Source organism: Podarcis muralis, chromosome 17 (assembly GCF_964188315.1).
Source record: "Podarcis muralis chromosome 17, rPodMur119.hap1.1, whole genome shotgun sequence".
In the NCBI taxonomy this organism is placed as follows: domain Eukaryota; kingdom Metazoa; phylum Chordata; class Lepidosauria; order Squamata; family Lacertidae; genus Podarcis; species Podarcis muralis.
Genome location: NC_135671.1, coordinates 31,559,975 through 31,578,448, shown reverse-complemented (window position 1 = coordinate 31,578,448; position 18,474 = coordinate 31,559,975). Strand labels below are relative to the sequence as shown.

Genomic DNA, 18,474 nt, shown 5'->3' with positions numbered 1-18,474 from the left:
TTTCTGTGCGTACATACACACAAAACACCCAAAAAATAGGAAATTTTAAATTAAATTTGAAGCTCTGTCTGGGTTTCCTCTCTCAAGATCTCAGCTTTCTCCCATCAGGTGGTGGCAATCAGCATTTGCCCACCAAAGAGCCGCTATCTAGTTTAGGGCACCATGGGAGAGGTCTCATTGGTTGCACTTTGCAGCGAGGACCTGAGAGCCATCCTTTGAATGCATCATTTCCTTCCTGGAAGCCAGCCATGGTATTTGTGGCATCCTCCTGCTCCTTGCCTTTTGGCCCCCAGCTCTCTGTTTATCAGCCTGCAAGCATCCTCTGTTGGGCCTTCCGAGGAGCCTTCTGCTGTGATGGCATCGTGGAAGGGACTCTACAGAAATGTTGACCTTGAGCTAGAAGACCCAAAGGCCCCTCAGCAGAGGAGTCAATCAGGTATGTGGCACAGAGTGAGGGACATTAGGTTAGCCATATTGATTTGTATGCTGTTGGCGGATTTTTGTCATTGTCTTGTTGGGCTGTGTATGTGATAAAGGGGAGCCATACCGGGGTGAAGGCGTCTTCTATTTGTCCCCATGTCAGTTTCAGTTTATTGGATACTTTTTCTAGTAGGGCTGTTTCCCATACTATTTGGTACCATTGTTCCATGCTTACTCCTGACAGGTCTCTCCAGTGTCTGGTTATGATGCTTCTGGCTGCTGAAAGTAGGTGGGTTTTGAGTTCTTTGTGGTGTAAGTGGGCATTGTTGTCTTGGAAGATGTTTAGTAAGGCCAATTCTGGGGTAATTTCCACCCAACTCACACATGAAAACAAAGACCACCACAGCCAACCACAAATGAATAACCACACCCTAGGCCAACCCTAACCTCTCTCACCACCAAAGGAACACAAGTGAACAGCAAAGAACCTGCACAAGCAACGCTGACACCAAACCATACATATAGTAAGTAAAATAGAAACATCGCCGCCACCACCCATCTTCCACCACCCCCTCTTCCACCCTTTTCTTTCTAATGTCTCAACAAATGGAACTGATTTGTAAAAATGTTACATGGGGGGAAAATACGAGAGAGAGGGAGAGACATTGCACACATTTTTGTAAATCAAGAAAATCTTTAATAAATAAACAGAGTGAGGCGCATAGGAAAAGGATCCATTGCTGGGGAATATTAGGAGATGGCAAGGGTCCTGGTGGAGCAATCCCAGAGTTGGTGATCTTACTCCTGCCTCCATTCCTAGCTCCCTACAGGATGCAGCTTCAACCAAGGCTGTTGTGTTTTTATCTTTCTTCCTTCCCCATCCCTAATTGTGCCCACTTATTTTCTCCCAATGGCACACAGCTTCTGTAGGGGCGGCAGACCCCTGATAATGGTCTAGCCCTAAAGCAGAGCTTTCCAAACTTTTTCATGTCAGTGACCCACTTTCTGGACATGCATCGTTTCATGACACAGTACCGTATTTTTCTGTGTATAAGATGAGGTTATTTTATTTAAAAACTATGCTAAAAATTGGGGGGTCATCTTATACATGGATAGTGGAGAGGTGAGACGGGCGTTTGTTGACTGCCGGTAACAGATTGTAAACGGCGTTTTTTGTGGGTGGCTGGTGGGTGTGGCAAGGTCCACTGGCTATTGACTGCTGCAGCAAATGGGCGGGGTGATTGGCACTTGCTTTTGTTAGGCAGGTATGCCAATGATTGGTGGTTTCGTTGATGTGGTTGTGGCGGTCCTGTGCCTGAGTGATATTCAGCAACTCCCCTCCCCCCCAAAAAAGCTCAACAACTCTGGGCAATCTCCCCCCATTTTCTCAATCTGGAGTCCCAAATTATACAGGGGAGGAGGAATGTTATACACAGAAAAATACGGCAATTCAGCTTTGCTGTCAAACGAAAGGTTAATCTAAACGAAAGGTTAATCTAACCCCTTTCCAGCCCCGGGAGGATCGCAGGGAGCATTCGTATGACACACCTACACACTGCAGTCCACACACTTAACGTGTCGCAACACACAGTTTGGAAAGCTTTGCCCCCAAAGGTTTATGGCTCCAGTTGAATTCAAAAACGTTTCTTTGTCCATGAAATCCAACAACCGCTCTTGCCCCAATGGGTTAGGTTTTGGGATTCGGGTATCAACAGGCACCATCTGCTTCCACACCAAAGGCAAAATGCTCCCAGGTTTCCTGAGAAGCCCAAAGCGTTGAAGGAGTCGGACTGGCAGCTGAAGCACAGCTGGCAAAACACAGAATCCACACTCCACTTTCCTTGGCAGAGAAGTCTCTTGACTGCTTTACATTTGAATGACACTGTTTGGCTGAAATAGCTGCAAAGCAGACACGGGGAAGGGTTAGGGAGTGAGAGGCATTTTAACTTAACGTGTAGCAAAAGCACAATAAATTAAACAAATTAAATAACACACAGTTTTTGCTTGGTTTGCATAATTTGAATTTCAGCTCTCTTCACACAAATGTTAGGTTAACTTGATGCAGAGTGCTTTTTTCAGTTAGTTATTTTTTTGTACAGACCACAACAAGTTCACTGTCAGACACTCCAGGTGTCCCTATTTTCCAGGGACAGTTCCAGATTTACAGAATCTGTCCTGGTTTCTCATTTGATCCTGGAATGTCCCACTTTTCCTTAGGACATCCGTATTTTCTTCGGAGAACCGAGCCATCTGAAGGTACAGGGAAGGGTTTTTTTTAAAATGTTTTATTATTTTTTTATATATGTTGGAAGCCGCCCAGAGTGGTTGGGGCAACCCAGTCACATGGGTGGGGTATAAATAGTAAAATTATTATTACTATTAAGGAATAGGGTGTCCCATTTTTCATTGGAGAAATGTTGGAAGGTATGTTATTGAGGTCATAGGGACCACACTTACAGATGCATTTCCTTGTCCTTTTCCTTATCATAAAAAGACTGGTTCTGGCAGGAAGGTGAGTTTGTCAAGCACACCACCCACGATACGTGCACGACCTGGCTTGGCCTGTATGTAGCCGGATGACACCCCAAAATAGTGACAGTCTGGAAATGGCCTAACTTGGTTTGTCCTTTCCTCCCTGCAGGCACCAGGGAGTACCCTGAGGAAGAGAGTGTCTATGAGCCCTTTGATGCTGTGGCCAGTTTGGAGGGCAAGCAAGCAGCACAGGTGGCTGCGCCATGGAGCCCAGGTATGTTTGGTCTGAGCTTCAGGGGGATCCTGGGGGGAGGGGTCTGGAGTTCACCCACAAGTCACCGTGTATTGCCCTGGGGCTGTTCTTTAGGCAGTGGACCATGGGGGGAAAGTCCCATTGGCAGTGGAGAATATTGGAGCCTCGTCACTAAGAAGGCCATGCAAAGGACCTACATCTTTATTTGGGGAAGAAAAGATAAGAAAATGGAGAGTGATTTGTGTAAAGTAGGAAATGGGAAGCCTTCCATATTGTGCAGGGCAGTGACGGCCAAACTTGGCCCTCCAGCTGTTTTGGGACAACAATTCCCATCATCCCTGACCACTGGTCCTGTTAGCTAGGGATGATGGGAGTTGTAGTCCCAAAACAGCTGGAGGGCCAAGTTTGGCCATCACTGGTGTAGGGAGATGATTTCTTGAACCTGGTGTTCATTTCCCTCCATTCGACCCCCAACCCTGCTTTGCAGGGACTCAAGGGTCTTGTGGTTTGTATTTTACAATGACCCCCAATGTTCTAGATTCCCCCCATTGTTAAATTGTATTTTGGGGGTTGCTTCCTTTTTAGTTTGCTTACTATTGCCTTTTTTGAGTCATAAAAGATGATGATGATGATGATGATGATGATGATGATGAAACAAATAAATAGCAAATGGTCCCAAAGCATTAAACTGGTAGAGTTAAGACTGCATTGCAGAGGGTTGGGTTAGAGCAGTGTTTTTCAACCACTGTTCCGCGGCACACTAGTGTGCCGCGAGATGTTGCCTGGTGTGCCGTGGGAAAAATTGAAAAATTCGAAAGATTTAAAAATAAAGTATTTTATAATTTTTCATATTTCTGTTTACTTACTATTTCATAATAAAGTAATTATAAAATACTTTCTTTGTGTTTATTTGATTCCTATTCAAGAGAATTACTTTATATATAGTCAATATAGGCACAGAGTTAATTTTTTTAACATTTTCTAATGGTGGTGTGCCTCGTGATTTTTTTCATGAAACAAGTGTGCCTTTGCCCAAAAAAGGTTGAAAAACACTGGGTTAGAGGACCCTTTGAGCTTTCTCCCGATTGAAGTGCAGAGTGTTTGAGGACCGGGACATTCGCAGGGAAACCAAAATGCTTGTTTACAAAGCTATTGTACTACTAACCTTACTGTATGCTTGTGAAACATGGACCACTTGTAAAAGCCAGTTCCAGCTCCTCAAAAGATTCCATCAACAGTGTCTCCGAAATATTTTACACATACTTGGGAAGACAGGCAAACTAATGCCAGTGTACTGGAAGAAGCACAGATCACCAGTGTCGAAGCAATGATTCTTCAACATCAACTTGGTTGGACTGGTCATGTTTTGCAGATGCCTGATTATCGTCTTCCAAAGCAACTACTCTATTCTTAACTTAAAAATGGAAAGCGTAATGCTGGCGGTCAACAAAAGAGGTTTAAAGACTCTCTCGAGGCAAATCTTTAAATATGTAGTATAAACCCCCACAACTGGGAAACACTGGCCTGCGAGCGCTCCAATTGGAGAACAGCCTTTACCAAAGGTGTCATGGGCTCTGAAGACACTCGAACTCAGGACGAAAGGGAGAAAAAACGTGCTAAGAGGAAGGCATGCTTGGCAAACCCTCACTGTGATCAACTCCTGCCTGGGAACCTATGCCCCCACAGTGGAAGGTCGTGTGGATCCAGAACTGGCCTCCACAGTCACTTATGGGCTAACTGTTAAAACCTTGTTTATGGAAGACAATCTTACTTGGCTATGAGTGGTGATGAAGAAGAAGAAGAAGAAGAAGAAGAAGAAGAAGAAGAAGAAGAAGAAGAAGAAGAAGAAGAAGAAGAAAGAATTCTTGGTGTGGGAATTGGTGAGGGGAAGCTGGTGGCAGAGTGGAGGTGGAGAACAGGCAGAATGACTCTCTCTCTCTCTCTCTCTCTCTCTCTCTCTCTCTCTCTCTCAGCCGGGAAGCCATCTTGGGCACGCAAGGTGGTTTTAGTATCTGTTGCTGCTCTGCTGGCTACCTCGGTGTTCCTGAACGTGCTGCTGCTTGCGGTGGGAATTATGCGCTGTAAGTGGTCTGCTGAGTCTCTAAAGGCTGCTGGGGTGCCAGGTAGGGGTTTGCCAGACTGATATACTTTCTTCCTGTATCATTCAGAAGGCATGCATGGGACCCTGGATGTCTGCCTGGATTCTCAGCTGGGGAAAAGGCATAGTTTAGTGGTCGGGCGCATGCTTTGCATGCCATAGGTTCCTCCCAGGTTTGGCCCCTCACACCACCTCCATGTGGGGCTGACAAAGACCCCTGCCTGAAACCCCAAAAGCTGCTGCCAGCCAGTGTAGACAATACCGAGGTATTCTGTCAGTGGTCTAAGCCAGTGGTTCCCAACCTTTTTTTGGCCATGCCCCACCTACGCATCTCTAAAATCCTGGTGCCCCCCCCCCCCACTGTGACATATAATTCTTATTATTCAAAAAGTGAAGTCCTGTTCACGTGGAGGAAGCCGAAAAGGCCATTAACTTGGTCTAAACAAGCTTCCAAATTGTCCCCCTTAAAAATCAAATTGCCCCCCTGTGGGGCATGTGCCCCATGTTGGGAACCATGGGTCTAAGCTCAGTATACAGCAGCTTCCTCTGCTCCCCAAGGTGGAGCTTCATTCAAAGTGCATTATAGTCAATTGCACAGCATTGACGCGCATTGAAGCAGTGTGTGTGAGAGAGAGAGTGAGGAAGAGTTTAGGGAGAGTTAACTTAACTCCATGCAACAATTTTCCTGGCATACACTGGTTTAAAAAAACCAGCAACCAAGAAAGGGGGCACTAAAATGGTACAAAAAATGATGGTTGACATTTTCAGAGGTAAGTTCCACATGGTCAATTGGTCGATGAGGCTTGGTGAGTACCACGCGCCCTTTTCAAGCGCCAGTGGTAGGATATCTCTTTTAGGTAACGCCAGTAAGACTGTGACACACGCACCCCGGGGCCTTCTAAGTTTCTTTTTCACCAGTTGCTACTGTGAAGGTAGCCTCTGGCACCGATCCTTCAGCCAGCCTGTAATGCTAATAAATAATAATAATAATAATAATAATAATAATAATAATAATAATAATAAATACCCTGCCCATCTGGCTGTGTTTCATAAGCCACTCTGGGCGGCTCCCAACAGAATACAGTGGTATCTCTGGTTACGTACTTAATTCATTATGGAGGTCCATTCTTAACCTGAAACCATTCTTAACCTGAAGTACCACTTTAGCTTATGGGGCCCTCCCGCTGCTGCCACTACGCCGCCGCCACACGATTTCTCTTCTCATCCTGAGATAAAATTCTTAACCCGAGGTACTACTTCCAGGTTAGTGGAGGTGTAACCCAAAGTGTTTGTAACCCGAGGGGTTTGTAACCCGAGGTACCACTGTATTAAAAACACAATAAAACACCAAACATTTAAAACTTCCCTAAACGGGGCTGCCTTCAGATGCCTTCTAAAAGTCAGAGAGTTGTTTATTTCCTTGACATCTGATGGGAGGGTGTTCCAAAGGGAGGGGCCACTACCGAGAAGGCCCTCTGCCTGGTTCCTTGTAACCTCACTCCTCGCAGGGAGGGAACCGCCAGAAGGCCCTTGGAGCTGGACCTCAGGGGGTGGAGATGCTCCTTCAGGTATACTGGGGCCGAGGCCATTTACGGCTTTAAAGGTCAGCACCAACTTCTTCTTGTTGGCTCCCTGCACAGATTCTAAGATGTCTGCTGCTTTGGAGCAAGTGCGTGCTGAGAACAGGAAGCTCCAAGAGGCAGGAGAGTGTCTGTGGGAGTTGTGGTGGACCTTGTGGAGGAGCTCTGCCCTCGCTGCCCCAAGGCTGGAAGGTGGTGCTCAGCTCCACATTTCAGGCTAGGCACACGAGTGCAGGTTTTCTGAATAAAAGTTCTGTCTTGGTACTTCCGAAAAGCTCTGCAGAAGAGTGATGCGCTTGGCTGTGAAATATCTTTTACTTCTCGTTCGAAAACGATATACCTGCTGATAGCCAGCCTAGGTGGCTGACTGGAACCAGAGCCAGCCCACCCATGAGGCAGGGTGAAGCAGCTGCCTCAGGCGGCGGAAGTGGTGATGCAGGCAGGGCGGCAGAAGGCACCTCAGGTGGCAAAATGGGCTGGGCTGCCCCTGACTGGAACCAACAGGGGACCACTAATAAGCAAGAGAGAGGAAGATGGGCTTGCTGAGGAGAATCCAGAAGTATGCAGATGTTTAAAGTGTCAAAATGGGTGGGAAATAAAAGAATCCAGGGAGGAACAAATAATTCTGTAAAGAATTATCTCTGCAATTCTCAGGTGCAGCGGGGAAGTCTATCCCATCATGAGTGCTGAAGTAAGAGTCATCCGTCAGCCCAGTCAGCTTCTGGAAAGGGAAGGGTGCCATTTTGTCATTTGCCTCAGTCGGCAAAATGTTTTGGGCCAGCCCTATTTACCCCAATCACAAATCATTGTGTTTCTCAATTAACTGACCTATTGTCTCAGTTAATATTAAACGGAAATTAGTCTCTTCAATCCGACAGAGCTGCTTTTTACTGTCTCTGTCAGAAGCTCCATGTTCCAAAAACACCCCTCATGGTTGTTCCATGTTTCTAAAGGTACCCCTGCCCATCAGGGCCAGTCGTGACCGACTCTAGGGTTGCACGCTCATCTCGCTCAAGAGGCCGGGAGCCGGTGCCGTCCGAAGACACTTCCAGGTCACGTGGCCAGTGTGACGAAGCTGCATCTGGCGAGCCAGAACCAGTGCCGCACACGGAAACACCATTTACCTTCCTGCTAGAAAGCGGTCCCTATTTATCTACTTGCATTTAGGGGTGCTTTCGAACTGCTAGGTAGGCTGGAGTGGGGACCGAAAGACGGGAGCTCACCCCGCCGCGGGGATTCGAACCGCCGACCTTTCGATCGGCAGGTCCTAGGCTCTGTGGTTTAACCCACAGCGCTGCCCGCGTCCCTCCATGTTTCTAGATATTAGAATTAGCGGGACTTTTCCTTCTGCCTGCTGGTGAGAGCTTCAGATCTCATGAGCTCCTTCAAACCAAACTATGATGACCTCCAGCTCAGTTTTGGAGCAGTTCAAGAACCCTGACGGCTAGACCAGATTATCCATAGATGTATCTGGGACTGCTTTATTCAAATTCTAGACTAGATGCTCAGATCAGACATGGACAAGAGTCTAAGCTCTATTATTACAGTAGGTTTCTATTCCACATTCACTTGCAGTGAAGATGTACTCACTAAATATTGTTTTAGTGGCAAGCACATGGCTATTTTGCCAGAACCAAAAGCCTCTAGAGTAATTGACAAGGAAATGTATGTCTCCTTACAGCCTCCCCATCTATCTCATCCTTCTCACTCTGCAGATCTATTGTTCTTTCCAAGGACTTCGTGCTTACATTCATTTCCCCCAGCTGGGAGTAGGGGGAAGAGGCAGCTCCCTTTGCAAAGCCATCTTGGACATTCCCTAGTCACTGGGGACTATTTGCCTGCAAAAGAGAGAATATCTCAACAGGGCATGTCATTTTAGGGGGTGAAACTTAATTTTTGCAAATTTTGTCAGCGAGGGGGTGTTAAAAACATGTTTTTGGGTGCGAGGAAATCAAATCTGCTATTATTATTTTGCCAGGACAACATTTAGCTTACCAAGTCTACGTCTGAATAAGAATCAAATAAACTGCTTTGAGAAAACCAAATAATTTAAATTTTTACCTTCTGAAAGTGTCAGGTAATATAAAATATGTATAATATATTTAAAAAAACTAATATAAATATATAATGTAACTGCAAGTACTTGGCAATCATTTTAAATGATTACTATGCAATTTTACACACGTAAGTTATATCACTAAGTTATATCAATTTAACCAAAATATCTTTTGGATTCCTGAGTCATGTTACAACTTTTTATCACCCCTCATTTTTTGGAATTGGAAAGTTGACAGATTTGAAATGCCCTGCTTCCCTGGGCTAGGATAGGATAATTTCCAGCAGTCCTATAAAAAATGGAGCGACCAGCTCAGGAAAACCCACTCCTACAGTCACAGAATCACAGGTATGGTAAGGACCCCAAGACATAATCCAGCCCCAAGCCCTAACTCAGAATATCGCTAAGGAATATAGCAACATCTGAGCTGGCAGTTAGTCCCAAACTTGTTAGTTAGGTGCAAGATTAATAGCGCCAATAACATCTCACTGGAAATCCACAAAATCTCCAAGAATCATAGACTGAGTTAGAATGTTCTGGAAGATAGTTTCCCACAAAATTAACACATTTTGTCATGCCCTCCTCAAACCAATACATATACGGGAAAGGCGGCTCCCTTTGGTTTTTGGAACACATTTCGAAGATAAAATTAAGCCCCGTATTTGTTTCTCATCGTTACTCTCTGCCTACTAAAAATATTATAATATATTGTCATTATTTTGGTCAAAATGTCTATATTGTGTATTGGCCTTGCCATACTTAAAAAGCATATGTTTAATGCTAATTTAAAATGGCTAAATTGAAATTGAAATGTTGAGTGAATTTTGAACATTGGCAGATGCTGTTCTAAATAGTCTTCACTGGCTACAGGGCCGTCGGTGGTGCTGTGGTCTAAACCACTGAGCCTCTTGGGCCTGCCAATCAGAAGGTCGGCAGTTCGAATCCCCACAAACGGTGTGAGCTCCCATTGCTGTCCCAGCTCCTGCTAACCTAGCAGTTTGAAAGCACGCCAGTGCAAGTAGATAAATAGGTACCACTGTGGTGGGAAAGTAAATGGCTTTTCCATGCGCTCTGGCTTCCGTCAATGTGTCCCGTTGTGCCAGAAGCGGTTTAGTCCTGCTGGCCACATGACCTGACAAGCTGTTTGTGGACAAACTCCGGCTCCCTCGGCCTGAAAGCAAGATGAGCGCCACAATCCCATAGTGGCCTTGGACTGGACTCAACCATCCGGGGGTCCTTTTTACCTTTACCTTTTTTCTGGCTATCGATGCCTAGCCTGGACTGTTGCTTTGTCTTGCACTTGATATACAGTGGACGCTCGGGTTGCGAACGTGATCCGTGTGGGATGCACGTTTGCAACCCGCGTCTGCACATGCGTGGGTTGCGATTTGGCGCTTCTGAGCATGTGCAAAGCTCGATTTAGCTCTTCTGTGCATGCACGACTGCCGAAAACCAGAAGTAACCTGTTGCGGTACTTCCGGGTTTCGGCGGTCCGCATCCCGAAAAAACACAACCTGAAGTGGCTGTAACCCGAGGTATGACTGTACTTTACTGTCTTAGTCCTGTTCTCTGGTAAGAAACTGCAGAGACCTGACTCCATTTGTTCTCTCGCTCTCAGTCCCTTTCCTCCTCTTGTCCATTCACTCCCTGCCTGCCTCTGGCTGCTGTCGTTCCTCCATGCTAACTCCATTCCCCTTGCCAGGCCACAGCTCCTTCTTGCTGTACAATGAGAACCGCAGTCATTGTGTGACGAGGAAGGAGCCCAGCTCTCTCACACAAGCGCCCTGTGACCCTAGGAATTGGCGGCAGCATTTTCGGTGGTTCTCCAGAGGCCTCCTCCTTCACGTGGATTCACTGCTCTGTGTGGCAGCACCCAAGGCCAAAAGAAAGGAGACCGTCCGTCTGGAACCCTGCAATGGGACGAACCCGCTCCAGCGGTGGGAATGCCGCGATCACGATCTGCTGGCCCTGGAGGGCAAGGATCTGTATTTCAACTACGGCAACAGTCTTGACCGGGTGGTGATGCTGTTTGACGGCAATGGGCCCTGGAGTCGCTGGCTTACCTACGGCACCCGCCAAAACATCTGCAGCAGTGAGTCCTGGCAGGCTACTTCCCCCTTTCAGCGCCCAAGGAGGACGGCATGCCCTCCAGCATATCTCCAATGAAAATAGGTGGTGGTTAAACCACAGAGCCTAGGGCCTGCCTATCAGAAGGTCGGCAGTTCAAATCCCCGCGACGGGGTGAGCTCCCGTTGCTCGGTCCCTGCTCCTGCCAACCTAGCAGTTCGAAAGCACGTCAAAGTGCAAGTAGATAAATAGGTACCGCTCCAGCGGGAAGGTAAATGGCATTTCCGTGCGCTGCTCTGGTTCGCCAGAAGCGGCTTAGTCATGCTGGCCACATGACCCGAAAGCTGTACGCCGGCTCCCTCGGCCAGTAAAGCAAAATGAGCACCGCAACCCCAGAGTCGGTCACAACTGGACCCTAACGGTCAGGGGTCCCTTTACCTTTTTATTCAATAATAATAATGATGATAATAATTTTATATCGCACCCTTCTAACTGGGTTGCCCCAGCCACTCTGGGTGGCTTCCAACATAATATAAAAGCACAATAAAACATGAAACATGGGGGGGAAACTTCCCAATACAGGGCTGCCTTCAGATGTCTTCTGAAGGCCGTGTAGTTGCTTATCTCCTTGGCTCGGTGGTCGCATAACTCCATACCCTCCCAATATTTCTCCAATGAAAATTGGAACATCTGAAGGGAAAGCGGGACATTCCGGGATCAAATCAGAAACTGGGACAGCTTCTGTAAATCCGGGACCGTCCCTGCAAAATAGGGACACTGGGAGGGTCTGGGGTGGATGTGTTGGGGGTGAAAGCCCGTGCCAAAGGGCACATTGTCAAAGGCGAAGAGAACAACTTGGCTATGGGATGCTAAGAACCGACAGCTAAACATTCTGTTTGTGTCCTTCCCGTCCCGAGACATGTACCCCGGCTTGTGTACTGCAACCATTTCTGTCTGCAGGCACTCTGGCTCTCAAAAAGCTCAGCAACGAAGGATGCTAAAACCCATCAGCATCTGTTTTGGGGGTGGCACGGCTCAGTTGTCTTTTCTGCTATGTGGCATTTTGTTAGCATGAACTCTGAGTTCCATCCAGCACCAGGGGTGTACCTAGGGGTTGGCCAGGTTGCCCCCAGCCAAGGACACAGGTCTGGGGGGGAGGGGAATAATAATAATAATAATAATAATAATAATAATAATAATAATAATAATAATAATAATTTATTATTTGTACTCCGCCCATCTGGCTGGGTTTCTCCAGCCACTCTGGGCGGCTTCCAACAAAGATTAAAAATACATTAAAATGTCACACATTAAAAACTTCCCTGAACAGGGCTGCCTTCAAATGTCTTCTAAATGTCAGGTAGTTGTTTATCTCTTTGACATCTGCTGGGAGGGCGTTCCACAGGGCGGGCGCCACTACCGAAAAGGCCTTCTGCCTGGTTCCCTGTAACTTGGCTTCTTGCAGTGAGGGAATCACCAGAAGGCCCTCGAAGCTGGACCTCAGCGTCCGGGCTGAACGATGGGGGTGGAGACGCTCCTTCAGGTATACTGGGTACAAAAAGCATGCCTCTCTAGTTTAGCTCAGAGTGGCTAGGAGCCCGTCTGCACAACCACACACTCCCTGGGTTGCTCCTCCTCTGCTCTGAGCAGCCGGGCGAGATGCACAGGATCCTCTTTGTGCTCCTTGCCAAGGGTTCAAGGGACGAGGGGAGCCACCAATACATCTTCTTGCCAAGGGGGCAATGGAGTCTAGGCACTCCTCTGTCTGGTACATGGACAGCTCTTCCTTGCCCAGAGGACTTAAGAGCCTACAATAAGCAGGGATTATAGGTAAAGATCAGGAGAGAATCAGGTGGCTTGGTGGGGTCTGTAGGTGTGGCCAAGGGGATTGACGCATTTTTTCCCTGGAAAGGCTTTGTTGAAGCTCTTCCGCCCCAACCTCACTCTGCCCTTAGCCAGCCCCCACTTACTGCTTTTTCCCTTACAAGTAGTCCAGAGGGTGAGACTGGCTGCCACGTCCTCCTCCTCAGCCCTTGTACAACTTACTGGAGAGTTGGATGGAGAGAAGAATTAGTTGGCACTGCTTATCATTAGCTCTGGCTGCACCAACTCTTAGGACTCGGCTACATTAGTCCGAAAGCAGTAAATAATAATAATAATTTTATTATTTATACCCTGCCCATCTGACTGGGTTTCTCCAGCCACTTTTACAGCACGTCAAAAACTGTAAAACGTAAGAATTTCCTGATACAGGGTTGCCTTCAGATGTCTTCTAAAAGTCAGATAGTTGTTTATTTCCTTGACATCTGATGGGAGGGCGTTCCACAGGGCGGGCGCCACTACCAAGGAGGCCCTCTGCCTGGTTCCCTGTAACCTCGTTTCTCGTAGTGAGGGCCCTCGGAGCTTTACCTCAGCGTCTGGGCTGAACGATGGGGGTGGAGACGCTCCTTCAGGTATTTTGGGACGAGGTCGTTTAGGGCTTTAAATGTCAGCACCAACACTTTGAATTGTGCTCAGAAACGTACTGGGACACAATGTAGGTCTTTCAAGACCAGTGTTATATGGTCTCAGCGGGCCCCCCAGTCCCCAGTCTAGCTGCCACATTCTGGATTACTTGTCGTTTCCAGGACACCTTCAAAGGTAGCCCCACATAGAGTGCATTGCAGTAGTCCAAGTGAAAGATAACTAGAGCATGCACCACTCTGGCAAGACAGTCCACGGGCAGGGAGAGTCTCAGCCTGCGTACCAGATGGAGCTGGTAAACAGCTGCCCTGGACACAGAATTGACCTGCACCTCCATGGACAGCTGTGAGTCCAAAATGACTCCCAGGCTGCGCACCTGGTCCTTCAGGGGCACAATTACCCCATTCAGGACCAGAGAGTTCCCCACACCTGCCTGCCCCCTGTCCCAAAACAGTACTTCTATCTTTTCAGGATTCAATCTCAATCTGTTAGCCGCCATCCATCCTCCAGCCGCCTCCAGACACTCACACAGGACATTCACCACCTTCACTGGTTCTGATTTAAAAGAGAGGTAGAACTGGGTCTCAGTGTTATGAATGTGTTATAAACATGCACCACCAGATGGCGCTGTAGAGCACAAAACTTTTCTATGTGATTTTACATAGTATTCCCCCCCTTTATTATAACAATTTAATTTATGACTTGTTTTTCCCCCTGTGTGTAGATCCACCCTTGGTTTCCCTGCCTTCTGCCCCACCAGTCCAAAGGGCCCTAAGCACCACTGGGCATGGAGGGCACCCTGTAGCATGAGAGGGAAGAAAGGTAGGCAACCTAGTCAAACCGAGTCTTTCTTCTTCCCAGTTTCCCAGTGCCGGATTTACATTTAAGCTAAACAAGCTCTAGCTTAGGGCCCCACTCTATTGGGGGGCCCAAAATTTTTTTTAAGGAAAAAAACCTGGATGTACATTTCCAAAATATAAGATAAAAAAACAAATAAAATAAAACCTACATACAGCAACAGTGTTTTGTGTTGTGTAGGCTCCTATGATGTAAGTAATGGGCCCCGCCTGCTAGCCTGCTCCCTAAAATATCACTGGTTTGCTCATTTCTATATACAGTATAGGGTGCCTACATTCTGCTATTTATAATATAGTTTGCACCATATATTTACACCTATTATTATTTCGTGCTATGGCAAGTTTCTAGAGACTAGATTATGACTAGATTATGAGTAAATTGTGTTTCTAAAGGAACTTTTGTTATTGCCAAAATCATTTTAAGTTAGAGCTTAATCGTTATTTCACTATTAATGTACCGTATTTTTCGCTCTATAACACGCACCTGACCATAACACGCACATAGTTTTTAGAGGAGGAAAACAAGAAAAAAATATTCTAAATGAAACAGTGGATGTATGATTTTTGTGGTTCATGCTGTGGCCACAGACATGTGATCTGACAGTGAGTTTGGGGTAGCCCAATGCAAAAATCCTGAGGATCCATGTGGATCCGTGCTTTGTAACCACGTTTTAAGTGGGGAGGGAAGGAAAAGCACTCAAGGGACAAGGAGCATGCATGTGGTGTGTGGAGAAGGATGCTGCTAATAATGCAGAAGAGGGGTATAAGGCGAGAAGGCTCCTCTCCTCTCCCGCTTTGCTCCTTTAAAACAAGCAGGCTCTGCTTCTCTCCCTCCTCCCCTGCTTAGAGAGCTGAAAAGCTTTGCTGCTATTTAGCAAGCTGAGTGGGGAGGAGAGAGGGACAGAGAGCATGGTTTAAAGCAGCCAACCAGACAGGAGCCGCTTACACCTGTGTAAGCGGTTCCTCTCCCGCTTTGCTGTTTCAAAGCGAGCCACGAAGGAGGGAAGGAAGGGGAACCATGGATCCTCTGCTCACGACTGCAGCAGATACCCCCCCCCGCCCCCGTAGGCATTCGCTCCATAACACGCACAGACATTTCCCCTTACTTTCTAGGAGGAAAAAAGTGAGTGTTATGGTGCAAAAAATACGGTACTTCTTCTTAATTGTATTTCACTACTAATATACTTATGGGACACAGGTGGCGCTGTGGGTTAAACCACAGAGCCTAGGGCTTGCTGATCAGAAGGTCAGCCGGGTGAGCTCCCGTTGCCCGGTCCCTGTTCCTGCCCACCTAGCAGTTCAAAAGCACATCAAAGTGCAAGTAGATAAATAGGTACCGCTCCGGCAGGAAGGTAAACGGCGTTTCCGTGCGCTGCTCTGGTTTGCCAGAAGCGGCTTAGTCATGCTGGACACATGACCTGGAAGCTGTACGCCGGCTCCCTCGGCCAATAAAGCTAGATGAGCGCCACAACCCCAGAGTCGGTCACGACTGGACCTAATGGTCAGGGGTCCCTTTACCTTTACTAAAATATACTTCTTAATTGTATTTCAGTTCAACAATTACTTTGATAAAATACATACTTTAAGTTGTTCTGTGCAAATGGCTTTAGATACCTATTAGCTCCCTAAATTACCATATAGCATATATTCAACACAAAAAACAGCGACAATTTGTTGTTGACAAAGGGCAGCTGGACATATATAGGGGCCCCATTACCTTCAGTAGCTTAGGGCCTCATCAAACCTAAATCCAGCACTGGTCCTGCCACCAAGTTGATATTTCTGGCTCCTCAAGCAAACAGTCCTCTAACGATTGGGACTTGAAGTGGCCTGGTGTACTCCCTACACGGGCAGAGTGATATGGCGCTTGGTCATGGGCAGAAAAACGGGTTCTCAGGCTATTTCCGCCCCCCCCCCCAAGAAAAAAACAACACACACAATGATTTCACTTGATTAAACTATTTGACTTGTTGCTTTTTTTAGTTTTGAGGAATCGTTGGGGTATCTGGTATGTGATGCTGTTTTGCTTGGGTTTTTGTAGCTCTTGGCAACAAAACGAGTCCAGTCGTGGAGATCTGAAGAATTGTGGCCTGATGGGAAATGTCTGGATCTGTGAGTGACAGCTTCTGTTCAGTGAGGTGCAGTCGCCAACTTTGCCATCCTGCCCCCAGCTTTTGCGGCACCACCAAAATCATTTCCCGGCTCACTTCCATCTCCTGAATGAGGGGTGCTAAAAAGTTGTAACATGACTTGGGAATTCAAAATATATTTGGGTAAAATTAGTATCTTTTATTGTGCGTAAAATTGAACAGAAATCTTTAAAAACGATTGCCCAGTACTTGCAATTAAATTAATATTATTTCTATATATTATATATTGTTTTTATTGTTTCTTCTTATTTAGCATTACAGGACATTTTCAGAAGGTAAATTCTTTGGTTTTCCAAAACAGTTTATGTGCTTCTTCGCCAGCTGTAGACTTTACCAAGCTAAATGTTGTCCAGTCGCAAAAATAAGATGATTTGAATTCCTCACACCCAAGAACATATTTTTAGGATTCCTCAGTGAAGAAATCTGCTAAAATTAAATTTCACACCCCCCCCCCCTAGAATGACACACCCTATTCTCTCAGTCAAAACGGAATGCAAAGAAAACGAAAGTTTTCAGGCAAAACAAGTTCTGAAGCAGCCTGGGAAATGAATGTGAACTTGCTTATTTCACTGAAACATGCTCAGTGTGCTGTTATTGTCCTGTTTGTTCTTCTTCTACAATCTGCACATAGCACAGCTTTATTTTATTGGTATGAAGCTTCAGAAATTTCTGAATCTAGTGATTTGTAAAATGTTTCATTTTGCTTATTTGCACGTCACCATCATCTGTGGAAATTGTGCTTTAGGACAGATCCTGTCCCCCGACTCAGCTACACAGCTGCAAATAAATCGTTTTAAATGTGCTGTAAAGTGCAATATACAAATGTGACACTAGATGGCGATGGTGAGCTATACCAAATTCAATGTATTTTTCAAAATGTTTTTTGTAAAAGCATTTTCACAGCATTTTTTATATGTGTGTAGATTCCACTTGACATCTAATATAAAGGATCAAAGTCATTATTTTGTGAATGCAAGTACAGTTTTATTCCACATTTTGACTATCCGCACAATGAAGTGGTAGCGATGTGTATTCTACCACATCACAGTGTGTTTGTGTGTGTGTGTGTGTTTACTTTTTAATTGGGTTAAGAAAGGAACACTGGACTTCCCTATTAGAGAATTAAGGGTTTTGTGGTATGGAGGTTGGGTGGTTTTATATTTAGTTAAGCCAAGTGCTGGAATGGCGGAAAACGACTGTGGCGCCAAACAGGATCGAGGCCCCAAGACATGTCATACGCACGTGAATACCATATGCCTTCTCCCACACTGACGTAAACAAAAACAGCCAGACTTGTACATTCACAGATATTTAATTGTCCATAAGGACATACAAATATTTTTTAAAAAATGCCCACAACTTCCGTACCGCATTTCTTCATTAGGCTGGCTATGGCTTTGTGCTCCCGAGTTGTAGAACGTGGTCTCTTATCAGCTGAAAACTGCATCGCAAAGGCAGCATTAAGGGGAAACGATGGAAACCAAAAAGGATGTGGAAATAACCAACACAGGCACACAGCATTCTGGGGATTGTGAAATGGAGTTCACATTTCTCAGCTTGATTATGGCCTGGCACCCTAAGGGTCTAAAAATCTATTGCAGGGGACACGTACCGCTGGCACGTATCTTCTGGCGTTATTTGGTCAAAGTAGCACATGAGCTGCTCTCACACCCCTCTGCAGTTCTGTGGCAGCTGCTGGCAAGGGAGGTGCCAACTGTATTGGCATCTCAGCAAGTGAGGAGGCGGGCACAGGCTGGGGCTGCCTCAGTCACATGTAGTTAGGCCTTCTGAGACACACCTTGCCCCATGGCATGCTTGCCCCACTTGAATGATAAAAGGTTTAACCAGGCCTATGGGGAGAGCGTCTTGGCCTAGCCCAATATGGCGGACTAAGATGAAGCGAGTGGCGGCCATTCTCCACTGGAGAACTTCCTCCTGCTATGAAAGGGAGGAACTAGCCAACCAGCCAGTGCTGCAAAGGACCGCCAGAAGCTGAGATGCTTCCGAAAAAGGTGTGTTCAGGTAGAGTCAGACTCACACTACCTGTCACACAGGGGC

At 46.4% G+C, this 18,474-nt stretch overlaps 1 protein-coding gene across 3 annotated transcripts; it reads left to right on the top strand.

Moving 5' to 3' along the window:
* The first annotated feature begins 126 nt into the window (after positions 1-126).
* Positions 127-17,378, top strand: LOC114587925 (uncharacterized). 3 transcript variants are annotated; one of them, XM_077921154.1, is made up of 7 exons: positions 127-436; positions 3,062-3,166; positions 5,119-5,226; positions 6,884-6,947; positions 10,583-10,971; positions 14,134-14,231; positions 16,308-17,378. In XM_077921154.1, the coding sequence occupies exons 1-6, from the start codon at positions 220-222 to the stop codon at positions 14,217-14,219; spliced, it is 969 nt and encodes a 322-aa protein (XP_077777280.1). In that variant the 5' UTR covers positions 127-219; the 3' UTR covers positions 14,220-14,231; positions 16,308-17,378. The 3 variants fall into 3 exon arrangements, with proteins under 3 accessions (XP_077777280.1, XP_077777279.1, XP_077777281.1); XM_077921153.1 differs by having other exon boundaries at positions 5,119-5,268; XM_077921155.1 differs by lacking the exon at positions 14,134-14,231 and having other exon boundaries at positions 5,119-5,268.
* Positions 17,379-18,474: the final 1,096 nt, after the last annotated feature.

Coding starts and splice junctions, on each gene's coding strand:
- LOC114587925 (XM_077921153.1), top strand. CDS start 220: ATGCATCATTTCCTTCCTGGAAGCCAGCCATGGTATTTGTGGCATCCT. Junction 437..3,061: donor TCAGCAGAGGAGTCAATCAG/GTATGTGGCACA, acceptor TCCTCCCTGCAG/GCACCAGGGAGTACCCTGAG. Junction 10,972..14,133: donor CCGCCAAAACATCTGCAGCA/GTGAGTCCTGGC, acceptor CCCTGTGTGTAG/ATCCACCCTTGGTTTCCCTG.